The sequence below is a fragment of the Triticum aestivum genome, chromosome 4A (genome assembly GCF_018294505.1).
Source record: "Triticum aestivum cultivar Chinese Spring chromosome 4A, IWGSC CS RefSeq v2.1, whole genome shotgun sequence".
Classification (NCBI taxonomy): Eukaryota; Viridiplantae; Streptophyta; class Magnoliopsida; order Poales; family Poaceae; genus Triticum; species Triticum aestivum.
The window spans coordinates 619,847,401-619,867,527 of NC_057803.1; the positions used below are offsets into that span (position 1 = coordinate 619,847,401).

At 45.0% G+C, this 20,127-nt stretch overlaps 1 protein-coding gene across 1 annotated transcript; it reads right to left on the reverse strand.

Annotated features, from left to right (window-relative positions):
- Positions 1-3,224: 3,224 nt before the first annotated feature.
- Positions 3,225-4,220, reverse strand: LOC123084091 (zinc finger MYM-type protein 1-like). The gene is made up of 2 exons (XM_044505872.1): positions 4,072-4,220; positions 3,225-4,008 (listed from the first exon to the last, which is right to left on the reverse strand). Exons 1-2 carry the CDS (start codon positions 4,218-4,220, stop codon positions 3,225-3,227), a joined length of 933 nt encoding a protein of 310 aa, XP_044361807.1.
- Positions 4,221-20,127: the final 15,907 nt, after the last annotated feature.

Genomic DNA, 20,127 nt, shown 5'->3' on the forward strand with positions numbered 1-20,127 from the left:
GGAGGAGTCCTACTCCTTCCGGGAGTAGGACTCCCCCCCCCCCATCCTAGTTGGACTAGGATTCCCCGAGGGGGAAAGAGGGAGAGGGGGGCCGGCCACCTCTCCTAGTCCTAATAGGACTACGGGAGGGGGGAGGTGCGCAGCCACCTTGGGCTGCCCCTTTCTCCTTTCCACTAAAGCCCATTAAGGCCCATATGGCTCCCGGGGGGTTCCGGTAACCTCCCGGTACTCCGGTAAAATCCCGATTTCACCCGGAACACTTCCGATATCCAAATATAGGCTTTCAATATATCAATCTTTACGTCTCGACCATTTCGAGACTCCTTGTCATGTCTGTGATCACATCCGGGACTCCGAACAACCTTCGGTACATCAAAATGCATAAACTCATAATATAATTGTCATCGTAACCTTAAGCGTGCGGACCCTACGGGTTCGAGAACAATGTAGACATGACCGAGACACGTCTCCGTTCAATAACCAATAGCGGGACCTGGATGCCCATATTGGCTCCTACATATTCTACGAAGATCTTTATCGGTCAGACCGCATAACAACATACGTTGTTCCCTTTGTCATCGGTATGTTACTTGCCCGAGATTCGATCGTCAGTATCCAATACCTAGTTCAATCTCGTTACCGACAAGTCTCTTTACTCGTTCCGTAATACATCATCTCACAACTAACATATTAGTTGTAATGCTTGCAAGGCTTATGTGATGTGTATTACCGAGAGGGCCCAGAGATACCTCTCCGACAATCGGAGTGACAAATCCTAATCTCGAAATACGCCAACCCAACATGTACCTTTGGAGACACCTTTAGTACTCCTTTATAATCACCCAGTTACGTTGTGACGTTTGGTAGTACCCAAAGTGTTCCTCCGGTAAACGGGAGTTGCATAATCTCATAGTTATAGGAACATGTATAAGTCATGAAGAAAGCAATAGCAACATACTAAATGATCGGGTGCTAAGCTAATGGAATGGGTCATGTCAATCAGATCATTCAACTAATGATGTGACCTCGTTAATCAAATAACAACTCATTGTTCATGGTTAGGAAAGATAACCATCTTTGATTAACGAGCTAGTCAAGTAGAGGCATACTAGTGACACTTTGTTTGTCTATGTATTCACACGTGTATTATGTTTCTGGTTAATACAATTCTAGCATGAATAATAAACATTTATCATGATTATAAGGAAATAAATAATAACTTTATTATTGCCTCTAGGGCATATTTCCTTCAATGTCGGTGTCAAAACCGGCGGATCTCGGGTAGGGGGTCCCGAACTGTGCGTCTAGGCGGATGGTAACAGGAGACAAGGGACACAATGTTTTTACCCAGGTTCGGGCCCTCTCGATGGAGGTAAAACCCTACTCCTGCTTGATTAATATTGATAATATGGGTAGTACAAGAGTAGATCTACCACGAGATCAAGGAGGCTAAACCCTAGAAGCTAGCCTATGGTATGATTGTTATTCGTCCTACGGACTAAAACCCTCCGGTTTATATAGACACCGGAGAGGGCTAGGGTTACACAGAGTCAGTTACAATGGTAGGATATCTACATATCCGTATCGCCAAGCTTGCCTTCCACGCCAAGGAAAGTCCCTTCTGGACACGGGACGGAGTCTTCAATCTTGTATCTTCATAGTCCAAGAGTCCGGCCGAAGGTATAGTCCGGCTATCCGGACACCCCCTAATTCAGGACTCCCTCACTTACTGAAACATTAAGTTACACTTTGGAGCAAGAAAAGAAAGAGTGAATCCGGGTTTTATCCCCTATTTTGACATTTTTGACACTAATTATCCCATTTAGTGAGATTTCATCCGTTTTACCCCATTTAACAAAAATGTTGCCACAGTTTACCCTTTTTCAAATTTTGTGAGCATTCTGACTGGTCAGTCACAATTGTTAGGTCAGTTGGCATGCCACGTCAGTGGTTTTTCCTAGCTATTTTCTCACTTTTGAACTGGGCCACGCAGCTTCTCCCGACCGGTGGTCGCTCGCGTCACGTCCAATGCACAACGCCCAAGTCGACGGCGTGCCACGCTCGCCTCCCGTGGCTTCTCATTTGCGTTGCTCGCCCCCAATCAAACATGCAAACTGATTTCCATATAAGCAACAAATGCCTCTAGCATGTTCATCATGCCTGCATCAAGTGGCGGAGCCAGGAAAGAAATGGTGGGTGTGCACACCTAAAAAAATTCTACCTAATCCAAGATCATACATACAATAGTTGGCAAAAATATAATACAAACAGCTCAATCAAGTCAGACAACATTATAGTTCCCAAATATTCCAAATTTGCAACGTTGCAAATACAAATAGTCTTACATGAAAGATACCCATATGTAGGCATGTAGAAACTATAACACTAAGTAACTCTACGACGTTCCTTTGCCATGAAATCTTCAACGATGTCTTCCTCGCTTACTTTCAAGAACACATCTCGCTCAATGAATGTTACTAAATAGTTGTTCATGAGATCATCACTCATACTATTTCTCAACTTATTTTTCACTAGATTCATTGCCGAAAATACTCTTTCAACACTCGCTGTGGCCACCGGTAAGATCAATACCAATTTGATAAGCATGTAGACCAAATCATAGAGAACATGTTTGTTTGTACCAACAAGCATAACAGAGAGTTCACCAATATTACGCACAGATCTGAACCTATCATCTTGTCTCATATCATCAATAAAAGTATCAAGTTGGAATTCAAGCCTTACCAAATCCATGCTTGATATGTCCTGGGGGGTAGAATTCAGCAAGTTTCATTACCTTGAGTGCATCATAAGAAGCAAATGAATCGACGGGGTTCAAAGCAGACATGCAAATAAGCAACTCCATATTAACCTCATCAAACCTATTGTCAAGATCTTGAATGATTTGATCAAGGATACCAAGATATACTTCTCTTCTATAACGATCATCATTTGTTTGCACTTCATAATACCGAGGTGATCTTCCATGAGGCACATAATTATCCTCCGGTGTAGGAACTTCAATTCCATGTTTGTTGCAAAACAATGTCACCTTTGCAAGAAATTCTTCCCAGACATGAGACCTCATATGTCGCATTTTATTCTTTGCCAAACTAACAAGTGCCATTGCATTAACAATATCTTGATCACTCTTTTGCAATGACTGAGACAACTCATTAGTGTGGCCAAGAATAACAAGCATCATGTGAAGATTGAAAACAAAGTCATATGACTCCAAGGCAAAAGCCACTGCACGTATTCTTGTCCTCACCACTTTGTGAAGGATCTTTTCCAATAGTATCAAGTACTTCTAGTATTGTGGGGTACATGGTAATAATGTGCAGAATGGTTCGAAAATGAGAACCCCACCGAGTATCACCGGGTCTAGCTAATCCCATCTCTTGATTTAACCCACTTCCACTTTCAATTTCACCCATTTCAAGTGCTTCCAGAACCTTTTGAGCTCTAACATCTCGAAGCATGTCATGACGCTTGCAAGAAACTCCAACAATATTCAGCAAGTAAGAAACATGATCAAAAAACCATTTACATGGTTCATTTCCCTTTGCCACGGCAATAAGAACCAATTGAAGTTGATGTGCAAAGCAATGAATGTAATAAGCAGAGGGCGACTCTTTCATGATCAATGTTTTCAACCCTTTAATCTCTCCTTTCATGTTGCTAGCCCCGTCATATCCTTGCCCACGGATTTGAGTAAGAGTCAAATGATGATCGGTAAGCAAAGATTCAATTGCAGCTTTAAGTGACAAAGAAGTTGTGTTGGCAACATGAACAACTCCAAGAAACCACTCACGCCCCTTTCCAACTTTATCAACATAACGTATGCAAATAGCAAGTTGCTCTTTATGAGATGCATCACTAGACTCATCAGCTAGGATTGCATAGTGCTCATCACCAAGATCTTCAATAATTTGTTTTGTAGTTAGCACAGCACAACATTCAATAATTTGTTTTTGTATCGTTGGACTAGTCAAGATGCAGTTTCCAGGAGCATTGTGCAAAACAATCTTATCAACTTCTTCATCATTTTCTGCAAGCCATTTTAGAAGTTCAAGAAAGTTCCCCCTATTGCTAGATTCTTCACTCTCATCATGTCCACGAAATGCCAATCCTTGGTTCAAAAGAAACCTCAAGCATCTTAGTGAATAAGTTAGCCTAGCCTTGTAAAGACGCAGATCCTGTTTAGACACCCTCACCATGGTATTACAAATTGACGTTTGAGGTGTCACAAATAAATTGTACTTCTCTTGAGCTTGGTTGTGAATGCTACCAATACCACCCATATGTTTGTCCAGTGCATCAGGTTTGTTCCTATTTCTCCAACCAGTTTTAACAAAGGCATCACCCCTAGGCCCCCCATTAGTTTTCCCTTGAACAAATAGCACACAAAGCAATATGCTGCTTCCTTTGAGACACTATATTCTAGCCAACTGTACTTTTCAAACCAAAAAAAACTAAAGTGTCGATTTTTACCATAGATTTTCCTGACTTGAAAAGCATGTGCATATGGTCGGCATGCAGTTTTTGCAATGTATCTTCTTCGAACACTATCTTGATCATTAAAAGCATAGTCTGAAATAGGAGTTCTTTTCCCTGGATCACCTAAAAAGACATGTGCACTTGGCTGTTGGGGTGATGGAAGACTTGGCGTTGCATCTTCAATTTCAACATCGATCTCAGTATCTGTATCCATGTCCGTATCGGAATGGATTGGAGGTGGGGAATTAGGACACCGCGCATTTTCAATATCTTCAGTGTGATGTTCAGTAGCAATCTTCCTCGCTTTCTCTTCATGTTTTCGAAACAGGTCCAGAATGGCACCATTCCTCTTCATGTTCTGCTCTGCAATTATATCAAAATTAAAACATCATTGGTAGAAACAGCATACCAAATCAGTTCTACACAATATAAGCATCAAGTATTGACTATTGCATATAAACCAGTACAAATATACACTGGTAGTACATGGTAGAAAAAAATTATTGACCATGGACACCAACTACTAGCAAATTCTGTAGATCTTGGTCAATATAAACATCAAGTATTGACCATGGACATCAACTACTAGCAATTCATAATTCATATACACTGGACTGGGCATCAATTTATTTGGATGCAGCAAAGCATCTATTTTGGGGGGAAGCTTGGAATCTCACCTTGCTGATTTGTTCAAACGGAGGTCGGGGAAGATGATTTGAGGCCGTCCGGCGCAGTACTGGTCCGGCGGTGGTGAGGGAGACGCAGCTGGAGAGGCGTCCAGCCAGCCGCGAGCACCACAGGATCGATCCAGCCGCAGTCTGCACGGGAGACGCAGCGGATGCCCCTGTCTCGTCTCTCCTGGCCTGACGACGGCGAGTCGGCGACTGTGGGCGGGGCGAGCGGCGAGAGGAGGGGAACCAGTGGCCGGAGTTCGGAGGAGAGACGGGTGAGGGCTGAGCCGCTGAGGCGGCGTGGCCAGAGAGGAGACGGAGGCACGAAGCTGCTTCACACACGAGAAGAAACCTAGACGGCTGGGGCTGGGCTTTGGACAGTCCTTTGGGCTAAATTAGTACATGGTAGAAAAAAAATTCTTCAAATTCTGGGTGGGCCACGGCCCACCGTGCCTACACGCTGCCTCCACCACTGCGTGCATCATCTGTTAACTCAACCATGGAGTTCCCATTGGCCACCTTCTTCTGATAATAAACGGTGTCTGAAGGGTTGGAACCCAATTCCTTGATCTTCTCCTTTATATCAAAATAACTAATCAAATCCCTCTCGATCATCTCTAGCTCTAGATTCTTGTATCCACGAACATGTAAAATATGCCTAACACTCCACATCTTGGTTGCCATCCACTTTGTGCAAGAAAAATAAAAATTCCTTTACAACTAGCAAGTAGCAACAGATGCTATCACTTGTACATGTATTAACACTCTTCCGGTGAACATTGCTACCTACATATTCAGATATGTAGGTGTATCAGAGTTAGTAAAGTAGTATATTTACACCACTTTAATCTAATCCATAGAATCATGCATACTTAAGGCCCTATATGATAAATGAAGAAAAACATACATGGTTTCAAATTATATCAGTAACAATTTCTCCTATAATTTATTCAACGATGATATGCCATGCTGATCAAGTATAATCGTCTCATCATAATACTTCAAGCCGGAAGCGAGTTGAGTAGGGAGAAAAATAGGCAGGAAAAAACTGCCGACGTGGCATTGCCAGCCGGTTAGAACGCACACAAAAATTAAAATAGGGTAAATTGTGGCAACATTTATGCTAAATAGGGTAAAACGAATGAAATTCCGCTAAATTGGGTAATTAGTGTAAAAATGTCAAAATAGGGGGTAAAAACCGGAATTCACTCGAAAAGAAAACACCAATGAAATATCATGTAATCATTCCAAATCCAAATCCATGGCTTACCACAGAAGAAATCGTTCTTCTAATTACACCAATCATTTTCTCAGTCTCAAAAGAATTACATCAATCATATTAACTAAATTACTAGTGCTACTTTTTCTTAATGCTGGCTGATTTGTCCATGGCATGGTCAGACTACGCATCAGACGGCGATGGGCGCGAACCGGCACCACAGAGAGAACAGCGCCACCGCGATGGCCGCTCTGAAGATCGTGCCGGCTACTGCCGGGCAGCGGCTGCCGCCTGTGGCGACTGTGCCGGCGCCGGCGGTCTTCTCTTCTTCTTCGACTTTACTAGGCAGCTCCGCTGGCGTCTCCTGCTCCTCATGACCGCTGCTGATCTGCACCACGCCGTCGTCCACGGCGTCCGCCTGCTCGCTGTCCTCCGCGACACGCTTCTTATTCTTCTTGGTCTTCTTGCCACGTTTCTTATTCTTCTTGGCGCCGTGGCCGGGGTCATCGTCGCGGAGGGCAGCCCACATGTTGGCGCCGCCGACCGTTATGCCTCCCTCCACGGCCGCCGTGCTCGTCCGCCTTGCCACCGTCGGGCAGCCCGTGGTGACCACGTCAATGAACTCTACTTTCTCTTTCTCTTCCTCTTTACTCGTCTCTTCTTCCGCTGCTTCTTCCTCTTGTTTACTGGTGACCTCCTCTTCTTCTTCGTTCGGCGACACGGCCGCCGTCTCCTCCTCCTCGCGACCGTCGGTTACCTCCTCCTCGCCGTCCGGCACGGTGGTGGCCTGCTTGTCTTCCGCAGCAACGTCGGTCTGCACCTTGCTGCCGTCGTCCACGATAACCGCCGGTGCCGTCTCCTTCTCCTCGCGACCGTCCGTTACCTCGTCGCCCGCCGGCACGGTGACGGTGGCCTGCTTGTCTTCCGCAGCGCCGTCGGTCTGCACGTTGCTGCCGTCGTCCACCATGATAGCAGCCGGCGCCGTCTCGTGCTTCTCGGCGGCGCTAGCAGTGGGCGGCGTCTCCTCTACCGCTACCTCGATGACGGCGGCGACCTTTCCGTGCTCTCGGCCGTCGACGGCATCGGCGCTGTGGCCGGGGCCGTTGTCGCAGAGGAAATCCCACATGTCGGTCCCGCCGACTGTGATGACGACTCCCGCCACGGCCGCCTTGACCGTCCGGCAGCGGACACCACCCACCAGAATGAACTCTGCTTCCTCTTCCTCTTTACCCATCTCTTCCTCTGCTGCTCCCGGGGCCACCGTCCGGCAGGGGACACCGCCCATTGTAATGACCTCTGCTTCTTCTTCCTCGCATTCACTTGCCTCCTCATCTCCCCACCTCGGCGGCGCGGCCGGCGTCTCCTTGTCATCGCCACCGTCGGGCACGGTGGTCCTTGCTTCCTTCTCCTGGAGACCGTCGGTCGGCTCGGTCTGCATCTCGGCGCCACTGTCCACGCTGGCAGCCGGCGTCGTCTTCTTCTTCTTGGCTCTCTTGCGCTTGGGACGGTCGATGACGACGCCGTCGGTGCGGTGGCCGGGGTCGTTGTTGCGGAGCGCGGCCCACATATTGGCGCCGCCGAGCGCGATGCCTCCCGCTGCCATCTCGAAGTCGCTCGAGTCACGTACACAAGATGATAAGAAATCGAAGCTGCTGCAGCCACCGTTGTTGCGAGAGAACCAGATGCCACCGAAGCTGCCACGGCCGTATATAAGGCGGGCGCCCGGTGCAGTTCGACTCAGTTTGGAACGGAGGCACGTATTGTGTTCAGAGTCCGAGGTAGACAAGGCATCCTACCTACTCTCGAAAGTCGAAACACATGTACCGTGTCAATGCCACGCACTAGATTGACACGATCCATGTACGTACGCATCGCACGTACACATGCGTCGTCATAATTTTCTTTTGCGAAAAATTCCCACTCTATTCATCTTCAATCATGGCAGTACAATGAAATCAGAAATAGTAAAAATTACATCCAAATCTGTAGACCATCTAGCGACGACTACAAGCACTGAAGCGAGCCGAAGGCGCGCCGCTATTATCGCCCCTCCCTCGCCGGAGCCGGGCAAACCTTATTGTAGTAGACAATTGAGAAATCGTCGTGCTAAGGCACCATAGGACCAACAAACCAGAACAGCAACCGCCGTCGATCAAGAGTAGCGTAGGTCTAAAGGATCCAACCTGAGGACACACGAACGTAGACGAACGACAACCAGATCCAAGCAGATACAACAAAGGCAAATCCACCGGAGACATCCCTCCACACGCCCACCGGATATGCTAGACACACCACCGGGACGGGTGCGAGGTGGGGAGAATATTATTTCATCTTCAGGGAGCCGCCGCTGTCTCACCTTCCTGAGCAAGACACAAAACCCTAACAAAACTCAAAGAAACGTTTGGAAATTAAGCCCTCCCACTGACAAAGGCTGGGATCCACGACGCCCCCATGGCCCTAAGGCCACCGAAGACGAGGCGAATGGGCGGGAGACAGAGGAACCCTAACTTTTCTTGGGAAAGATGTGTCATCATAATTAATCTCAAATGAAAAGTGCCACACGTCAGATGCGTAACACTCTGGCCTTGACGTTTTTTTATGGCATTCCAATCAGACAAGGATTTTTTTTGTAACCATGCATAACCCCTTTCCATTATATAACTGAATAACGGAAATACAAGTACAAACTCAGAGTTTGATGAGAAGGGAAGGGGGAGAGTGAGTTCAAGCACCGTCGGGAAACCCACAGCAAGAGCTCGCCCACGAGACACCTACTATGGAGAGAACGAAAGACACAAAGCAGAAAAGTATCATGCAAGGCTCATAACAAGCTCATGCAAGAGCAGGGGGCCCAAAACAAAACAAAAGGCCGACACACCACCCCTTTTTTTGATCATCATCGAGGTGAGGTGAGGGCGGAAAGGCTCCTAGTTCACAGTCGTTTCATCCGTGGCCGCCGCGCAAATCCTCATCATGTTTCCAACATTCTGGTGCAGCTAGCATCTTCGCGCCCCTCCTCATTGCTTCACGATCATCGCCCTTCATCAGCCCTGCCCAGTAATTCAAGAAGACACAAGCCGAGAAAACAATTTCAAATGGACTTTAGGAGGCTTAAACTCAAATGTGGCCCGGTTGCGGCTGTTCCAAATTGCTCAGCAAATAGCTGCCAGTCAAAAAGTATAAAACTTAACTCCGTCAGGTAAGAAAACAAAGCACCAAGAGTAATACTGCCAAAGGTTGCTGGGACAGAAATCAGTCTCAAAAACTGATCCCGTTATTTGCCACACAACTCTACCATATGACACAGGCACTACTAGGGAAAACTCTAGTAGTAGCGCGGGTAAATGTGTTGGGGAACGTAGTAATTTCAAAAAAATTCATACGCACACGCAAGATCATGGTGATGCATAGCAACGAGAGGGGAGAGTGTTGTCCACGTACCCTCGTAGACCGTAAGCGGAAGCGTTATGACAACGCGGTTGATGTAGTTGTACGTCCTCACGATCGACTGATCCTAGCACCGAAAGTATCGCACCTCCGCGATCTGCACACGATCCAGCAGAGTGTCGAGGGAGAGCTTCGTCAGCACGACGGTGTGATGACAGTGATGATGAAGCTACCGGCACAGGGCTTTGCCTAAGGACTACGACGATATGAACGAGGTGGATTATGGTGGAGGGGGGCACCGCACACGGCTAAGACATCAATGATCAACTTGTCTATGGGGTGTCCCCTGGCCACGTATATAAAGGATGGAGGGAGGAGGAGGCCGGCCCTCATAGGGCGCGCCCAAAGTGTGGAGTTGTCATAGGAAAAAGGGAAGGGAGAAGGAGAAGGAAGGAAGGGGGCACCCCCTTTCCCTAGTCCAATTCGGACCAGTCCATGGGGAAGGGGCACGGCCACCCTTGAGGCCTTTCTCTCCTTTCCCGTATGGGCCATTAAGGCCCAATACGAATTCCCGTAACTCTCCGGTACTCCAAAAAATACCCGAATCACTCGGAGCCTTTCCGATGTCCGAATATAGCCTCCAAATATATGGATCTTTACGTCTCGACCATTTCGAGACTCCTCGTCATGTCCCCGATCTCATCCGGGACTCCGAACAAACTTCGGTCATCAAATCACATAACTCATAATACAAATTGTCACAGAACATTAAACGTGCGGACTCTACGGGTTCGAGAACTATGTAGACATGACCGAGACTCATCTTCGGTCAATAACCAATAGCGGAACCTAGATTATCATATTGGTTCCTACATATTCTATGAAGTTCTTTATCCGTCAAACCGCATAACAACATACGTTGTTCCCTTTGTCATCGGTATGTTACTTGTCCGAGATTCGATCGTCGGTATCTCAATACCTAGTTCAATCTCGTTACCGGCAAGTCTCTTTACTCATTCTGTAATGCATCATCCCGCAACTAACTCATTAGTCACAATGCTTGCAAGGCTTATAGTGATGTGCATTACCGAGAGGGCCCAGAGATACCTCTCCGATACACGGAGTGACAAATCCTAATCTCGATCTATGCCAACTCAACAAACACCATCGGAAACACCTGTAGAGCATCTTTATAATCACCCAGTTACGTTGTGACGTTTGATAGCACACAAGGTGTTCCTCCGGTATTCAGGAGTTGCATAATCTCATAGTCTGAGGAACATGTATAAGTCATGAAGAAAGCAGTAACAATGAAACTGTAACGATCATAATTCTAAGCTAACAAATGGGTCTTGTCCATCACATCATTCTCCTAATGATGTGATCCCGTTCATCAAATGACAACACATGTCTATGGTTAGGAAACATAACCATCTTTGATAAACGAGCTAGTCAAATAGAGGCATACCAGAGACACTTTGTTTGTCTATGTATTCACACATGTACTAAGTTTTCAGTTAATACAATTCTAGCATGAATAATAAACATTTATCATGAAATAAGGAAATAAATAATAACTTTATTATTGCCTCTAGGGCATATTTCCTTCAAAATGGCCTAGCAGTACGTAGCGCCCTGCGTTACTGCTATGGCGCTACAACTAACATTTAGTAGTAGCGCAGCTTGGAGCACGCTACTGATAACTCAGTTAGCAGTAGTGTGGTCCAAAGAACACCCTACTGCTAATTACTAGCAGCGCCGCTTTGCCCCACGCTACTACTATTATTACGTATTCCATTTTTATTTCATTTTATGTCATATTCATACACCGTTATACAAGTTTTCATATAGTGGCAATTTAGAGATTGTTATATCATTATGATCATAATGAGTTATTACATCATTGGGTGAAAGAACCATGGATTTTTATCATCATCATAATCATAATATTAACAGCTTATCATCATAATACATCATATTCATATGACAACTCCTCCTCATCATTGTTATCGTCCATGAGTCATACAACAAGTTGGTCGCTAGTCATAATCACAACTCCTCATCATCATGATCATAGTAGTCATAATCACAACTCCTCCTCATCATCATCATCAACCCTAACACATTGTAGAACATAATTGATAACAACTCATCATCATCATCATATCATAATCAACACCAACTAATTGTTCTTAATACCTAGGACCTACTCCTCTCTCCTAGGTAAAATAGCATAAAACAGCTAAACAGGTTCATGTTCATAATGGAGAATGGAGATACACCTATCTCCAACTTGTGGCTTGCGCACATTCATGTTGTCTCCATTTAGTTGCATGTGCACATTCATTACTTTGCTCCATTCTTTGATATTGAGCATTCCATCATTTAAAGAAATCGAGTATGCACTGTGGTAAGCCTTCGGCGGAGTTTGTCGTAAGCTAACCATATGCATATGACCTTCGGTAAACATCATGTTAGGCACAACCTCCTTCGGGAGCTTCTGTTGAAGAACACAATAGCAACATATATAGTTAGCAATGTAGTTTACTTAAGAAGAATTAATGTATGCAATGAAGTTACCATCATTAACAAAATCATACCAAGTTTTTGGTGATGAAGTTATTACCATCATGCAACTCATGGACTAGTGGCACGTATCCACTAAAATTTGGGTTGATAAAGTGATTGATCTTAAAGGCACCTAAGCACTGGTCCACCCACATATCAAATTATCAAAGTAGCGAACATGAATCAAACCAACATGATGAAAATGACTAGATGAAATTCCCGTGTACCCTCAAGAATGCTTCGCTTATTATAAGAGACCGTTTTGGCCTGTCCTTTGCCACAAAAGGATTGGGCTACCTTGCTGCACTTTATTTACCGTTACCATTACTTACTCGTTATAAATTAACTTGCTATCAAACTACTCGTTACCGACAATTTCAGTGCTTGCAGAGAGTTTACCTTGCTGAAAACCACTTGTCATTTCCTTCTGCTCCTCGTTGGGTTCGACACTCTTACTTATTGAAAAGACTATGATTGATCACATTCCTCCATGTTTTACTTAATCTCCTTAAATAGAAAAGCATATCTCGTCTTGTTGATGATCACATTATTCACCAGTGAAACTTACATCCAAATAATTTGTTTCAATGTTCACGAGTATCGTACTCCACTTAAGAGCCAAGGAGATTTCTTCTATCGTAGCAAAATGCCATTAGGAGCAAACGGTTATGCTTCCCTCATGTTCTCATAACACCATACTAGCACATGTCACTCCATATAAAAAACAACCATCGGTATTTAGCTTCACATGACTGGAAACTTACGGAATCCAAGGGCAAGTATCTGGATGCTCAATAAGTTTGCATACAGACCATGTGCGCAGGAAGCAGGAGAGGATGGTTGACTTGCCTTTCACATGATCAGTGTTGGGGTCAAACACGGTAGAATGCGGAGAAGGAAAGTAGCTAGTTAGGAATTTGGTAGATACTTCGACATGAGGGGCAGGCTTCGCATGAACCACTTTATTACTAGCATGCCAAATTCATTAAAGTAGCATTAATAAGTAGACATGCATGGGCTCATCAAGGCTTAAACATGAGTTGCACAAACTAGTCATCTCGGGTGGCATGGATCTTTGTGACATCTGGTAGCTCCCATTCATCCGCCAATGACTTCTCGATCCTTCTTGCATTGGTGCAAGAACATAATGCACGGAAAGTGTATTCAGCCTAGACACCACACACAGTACAAGTAGCATACACCACCTCCAATTTTTTATGCTTGTTGCTCCAAGTTGCAAGAGAGTTTGTACCCAGTCTCTAGGCGAAAATAAGGACCTTTGGAGGTGCCCAGCAACACCAAATGTCCTACGAGTCATCTCGACATCCGTCATGATGTCCACTTCCGATGATAGTTTCCGCATTATGAATTTCTTCCTGGAACATGCGATATGCACTTCGAAAAGTAAAGCTACACTTGTTTATTTGTCCTGGGCAATGATGTCCTCTCCCAGACAAGGCAAAGGCTGAATCTTCCGAATTTCGCATACATCAGTTGGAAGAAAAATTGAAGCATGTTCATGTCCCAAGCACCACGAATATCTAGAAGATTTTTACACCCATTTAAATCTGCATCTCCCTTCCATTTGGATCAAGCCTCCTATAGGCTCATGAGCGGTCCATAGGTCACGCGAAATGCGTACGTTATGCACCTTTGCAATCCTCCACGATATTCCTTTTTTTTCAAAAGGTCCAATCCATGGGTGATTGCTTGCCAAGTGGACGATGGATTACCTGTAAACAATGTTTCTTTGACACAGATCATGTGCGCAGGCAGCAGGAGAGGATGGTTGACTTGCCTTTCACATGATCAGTGTTGGGGTCAAACACGGTGGAATGCGGAGAAGGAAAGTAGCTAGTTAGGAATTTGGTAGATACTTCGACATGAGGGGCAGGCTTCGCATGAACCACTTTATTACTAGCATGCCAAATTCATTAAAGTAGCATTAATAAGTAGACATGCATGGGCTCATCAAGGCTTAAACATGAGTTGCACAAACTAGTCATCTCGGGTGGCATGGATCTTTGTGACATCCGGTAGCTCCCATTCATCCGTCAATGACTTCTCGAGCCTTCTTGCATTGGTGCAAGAACATAATGCACGGAAAGTGTATTCAGCCTAGACACCACACACAGTACAAGTAGCATACACCACCTCCAATTTTTATGCTTGTTGCTCCAAGTTGCAAGAGAGTTTGTACCCAGTCTCTAGGCGAAAATAAGGACCTTTGGAGGTGCCCAGCAACACCAAATGTCCTACGAGTCATCTCGACATCCGTCACGATGTCCACTTCCGATGATAGTTTCCGCATTATGAATTTCTTCCTGGAACATGCAATATGCACTTCGAAAAGTAAAGTTACACTTGTTTATTTGTCCTGGGCAATGATGTCCTCTCCCAGACAAGGCAAAGGCCGAATCTTCCGAATTTCACATACATCAGTTGGAAGAAAAATTGAAGCATGTTCATGTCCCAAGCACCACGAATATCTAGAAGATTTTTACACCCATTTAAATCTGCATCTCCCTTCCATTTGGATCAAGCCTCCTATAGGCTCATGAGCGGTCCATAGGTCACGCGAAATGCGTACGTTATGCACCTTTGCAATCCTCCACGATATTCCTTTTTTTCAAAAGGTCCAATCCATGGGTGATTGCTTGCCAAGTGGACGATGGATTACCTGTAAACAATGTTTCTTTGACACAGACCATGTGCGCAGGAAGCAGGAGAGGATGGTTGACTTGCCTTTCACATGATCAGTGTTGGGGTCAAACACGGTGGAATGCGGAGAAGGAAAGTAGCTAGTTAGGAATTTGGTAGATACTTCGACATGAGGGGCAGGCTTCGCATGAACCACTTTATTACTAGCATGCCAAATTCATTAAAGTAGCATTAATAAGTAGACATGCATGGGCTCATCAAGGCTTAAATATGAGTTGCACAAACTAGTCATCTCGGGTGGCATGGATCTTTGTGACATCCGGTAGCTCCCATTCATCCGCCAATGACTTCTCGAGCCTTCTTGCATTGGTGCAAGAACATAATGCACGGAAAGTGTATTCAGCCTAGACACCACACACAGTACAAGTAGCATACACCACCTCCAATTTTTTATGCTTGTTGCTCCAAGTTGCAAGAGAGTTTGTACCCAGTCTCTAGGCGAAAATAAGGACCTTTGGAGGTGCCCAGCAACACCAAATGTCCTACGAGTCATCTCGACATCCGTCACGATGTCCACTTCCGATGATAGTTTTCGCATTATGAATTTCTTCCTGGAACATGCGATATGCACTTCGAAAAGTAAGGTTACACTTGTTTATTTGTCCTGGGCAATGATGTCCTCTCCCGGACAACGCAAAGGCCGAATCTTCCGAATTTCACATACATCAGTTGGAAGAAAAATTGAAGCATGTTCATGTCCCAAGCACCACGAATATCTAGAAGATTTTTACACCCATTTAAATCTTCATCTCCCTTCCATTTGGATCAAGCCTCCTATAGGCTCATGAGCGGTCCATAGGTCACGCGAAATGCGTACGTTATGCACCTTTGCAATCCTCCACGATATTCCTTTTTTTTCAAAAGGTCCAATCCATGGGTGATTGCTTGCCAAGTGGACGATGGATTACCTGTAAACAATGTTTCTTTGACACAGACCATGTGCGCAGGAAGCAGGAGAGGATGGTTGACTTGCCTTTCACATGATCAGTGTTGGGGTCAAACACGGTGGAATGCGGAGAAGGAAAGTAGCTAGTTAGGAATTTGGTAGATACTTCGACATGAGGGGCAGGCTTCGCATGAACCACTTTATTACTAGCATGCCAATTCATTAAAGTAGCATTAATAAGTAGACATGCATGGGCTCATCAAGGCTTAAATATGAGTTGCACAAACTAGTCATCTCGGGTGGCATGGATCTTTGTGACATCCGGTAGCTCCCATTCATCCGCCAATGACTTCTCGAGCCTTCTTGCATTGGTGCAAGAACATAATGCACGGAAAGTGTATTCAGCCTAGACACCACACACAGTACAAGTAGCATACACCACCTCCAATTTTTTATGCTTGTTGCTCCAAGTTGCAAGAGAGTTTGTACCCAGTCTCTAGGCGAAAATAAGGACCTTTGGAGGTGCCCAGCAACACCAAATGTCCTACGAGTCATCTCGACATCCGTCACGATGTCCACTTCCGATGATAGTTTCCGCATTATGAATTTCTTCATGGAACATGCGATATGCACTTCGAAAAGTAAGGTTACACTTGTTTATTTGTCCTGGGCAATGATGTCCTCTCCCAGACAAGGCAAAGGCCGAATCTTCCGAATTTCACATACATCAGTTGGAAGAAAAATTGAAGCATGTTCATGTCCCAAGCACCACGAATATCTAGAAGATTTTTACACCCATTTAAATCTGCATCTCCCTTCCATTTGGATCAAGCCTCCTATAGGCTCATGAGCGGTCCATAGGTCACGCGAAATGCGTACGTTATGCACCTTTGCAATCCTCCACGATATTCCTTTTTTTTCAAAAGGTCCAATCCATGGGCGATTGCTTGACAAGTGGACGATGGATTACCTGTAAACAATGTTTCTTTGACACAGACCATGTGCGCAGGAAGCAGGAGAGGATGGTTGACTTGCCTTTCACATGATCAGTGTTGGGGTCAAACACGGTGGAATGCGGAGAAGGAAAGTAGCTAGTTAGGAATTTGGTAGATACTTCGACATGAGGGGCAGGCTTCGCATGAACCACTTTATTACTAGCATGCCAAATTCATTAAAGTAGCATTAATAAGTAGACATGCATGGGCTCATCAAGGCTTAAATATGAGTTGCACAAACTAGTCATCTCGGGTGGCATGGATCTTTGTGACATCCGGTAGCTCCCATTCATCCGCCAATGAATTCTCGAGCCTTCTTGCATTGGTGCAAGAACATAATGCACGGAAAGTGTATTCAGCCTAGACACCACACACAGTACAAGTAGCATACACCACCTCCAATTTTTTATGCTTGTTCCTCCAAGTTGAAAGAGAGTTTGTACCCAGTCTCTAGGCGAAAATAAGGACCTTTGGAGGTGCCCAGCAACACCAAATGTCCTACCAGTCATCTCGACATCCATCACGATGTCCACTTCCGATGATAGTTTCCGCATTATGAGTTTCTTCCTGGAACATGCGATATGCACTTCGAAAAGTAAAGTTACACTTGTTTATTTGTCCTGGGCAATGATGTCCTCTCCTAGACAAGGCAAAGGCCGAATCTTCCGAATTTCACATACATCAGTTGGAAGAAAAACTGAAGCATGTTCATGTCCCAAGCACCACGAATATCTAGAAGATTTTTACACCCATTTAAATCTGCATCTCCCTTCCATTTGGATCAAGCCTCCTATAGGCTCATGAGCGGTCCATAGGTCACTCGAAATGCGTACGTTATGCACCTTTGCAATCCTCCACGATATTCCTTTTTTTTCAAAAGGTCCAATCCATGGGCGATTGCTTGCCAAGTGGACAATGGATTACCTGTAAACAATGTTTCGTTGACACAGACCATGTGCGCAGGAAGCAGGAGAGGATGGTTGACTTGCCTTTCACATGATCAGTGTTGGGGTCAAACACGGTGGAATGCGGAGAAGGAAAGTAGCTAGTTAGGAATTTGGTAGATACTTCGACATGAGGGGCAGGCTTCGCATGAACCACTTTATTACTAGCATGCCAAATTCATTAAAGTAGCATTAATAAGTAGACATGCATGGGCTCATCAAGGCTTAAAGATGAGTTGCACAAACTAGTCATCTCGGGTGGCATGGATCTTTGTGACATCCGATAGCTCCCATTCATCCGCCAATGACTTCTCGAGCCTTCTTGCATTGGTGCAAGAACATAATGCACGGAAAGTGTATTCAGCCTAGACACCACACACAGTACAAGTAGCATACACCACCTCCAATTTTTTATACTTGTTGCTCCAAGTTGCAAGAGAGTTTGTACCCAGTCTCTAGGCGAAAATAAGGACCTTTGGAGGTGCCCAGCAACACCAAATGTCCTACGAGTCATCTCGACATCCGTCACGATGTCCACTTCCGATGATAGTTTCCGCATTATGAATTTCTTCCTGGAACATGCGATATGCACTTCGAAAAGTAAGGTTACACTTGTTTATTTGTCCTGGGCAATGATGTCCTCTCCCAGACAAGGCAAAGGCCGAATCTTCCGAATTTCACATACATCAGTTGGAAGAAAAATTGAAGCATGTTCATGTCCCAAGCACCACGAATATCTAGAAGATTTTTACACCCATTTAAATCTGCATCTCCCTTCCATTTGGATCAAGCCTCCTATAGGCTCATGAGCGGTCCATAGGTCACGCGAAATGCGTACGTTATGCACCTTTGCAATCCTCCACGATATTCCTTTTTTTTCAAAAGGTCCAATCCATGGGCGATTGCTTGCCAAGTGGACGATGGATTGCCTGTAAACAATGTTTCTTTGACACAGACCATGTGCGCAGGAAGCAGGAGAGGATGGTTGACTTGCCTTTCACATGATCAGTGTTGGGGTCAAACACGGTGGAATGCGGAGAAGGAAAGTAGCTAGTTAGGAATTTGGTAGATACTTCGACATGAGGGGCAGGCTTCGCATGAACCACTTTATTACTAGCATGCCAAATTCATTAAAGTAGCGTTAATAAGTAGACATGCATGGGCTCATCAAGGCTTAAACATGAGTTGCACAAACTAGTCATCTCGGGTGGCATGGATCTTTGTGACATCCGGTAGCTCCCATTCATCCGCCAATGACTTCTCGAGCCTTCTTGCATTGGTGCAAGAACATAATGCACGGAAAGTGTATTCAGCCTAGACACCACACACAGTAGAAGTAGCATACACCACCTCCAATTTTTTATGCTTGTTGCTCCAAGTTGCAAGAGAGTTTGTACCCAGTCTCTAGGCGAAAATAAGGACCTTTGGAGGTGCCCAGCAACACCAAATGTCCTACGAGTCATCTCGACATCCGTCACGATGTCCACTTCCGATGATAGTTTCCGCATTATGAATTTCTTCCTGGAACATGCGATATGCACTTTGAAAAGTAAGGTTACACTTGTTTATTTGTCCTGGGCAATGATGTCCTCTCCCAGACAAGGCAAAGGCCGAATCTTCCGAATTTCACATACATCAGTTGGAAGAAAAATTGAAGCATGTTCATGTCCCAAGCACCACGAATATCTAGAAGATTTTTACACCCATTTAAATCTGCATCTCCCTTCCATTTGGATCAAGCCTCCTATAGGCTCATGAGCGGTCCATAGGTCACGCGAAATGCGTACGTTATGCACCTTTGCAATCCTCCACGATATTCCTTTTTTTTCAAAAGGTCCAATCCATGGGCGATTGCTTGCCAAGTGGACGATGGATTACCTGTAAACAATGTTTCTTTGACACAGACCATGTGCGCAGGAAGCAGGAGAGGATGGTTGACTTGCCTTTCACATGATCAGTGTTGGGGTCAAACACGGTGGAATGCGGAGAAGGAAAGTAGCTAGTTAGGAATTTGGTAGATACTTCGACATGAGGGGCAGGCTTCGCATGAACCACTTTATTACTAGCATGCCAAATTCATTAAAGTAGCATTAATAAGTAGACATGCATGGGCTCATCAAGGCTTAAACATGAGTTGCACAAACTAGTCATCTCGGGTGGCATGGATCTTTGTGACATCCGGTAGCTCCCATTCATCCGCCAATGACTTCTCGAGCCTTCTTGCATTGGTGCAAGA

Coding starts and splice junctions, on each gene's coding strand:
- LOC123084091 (XM_044505872.1), bottom strand. CDS start 4,220: ATGGTGAGGGTGTCTAAACAGGATCTGCGTCTTTACAAGGCTAGGCTA. Junction 4,009..4,071: donor AATAGGGGGAACTTTCTTGA/ACTTCTAAAATG, acceptor GCACAATGCTCC/TGGAAACTGCATCTTGACTA.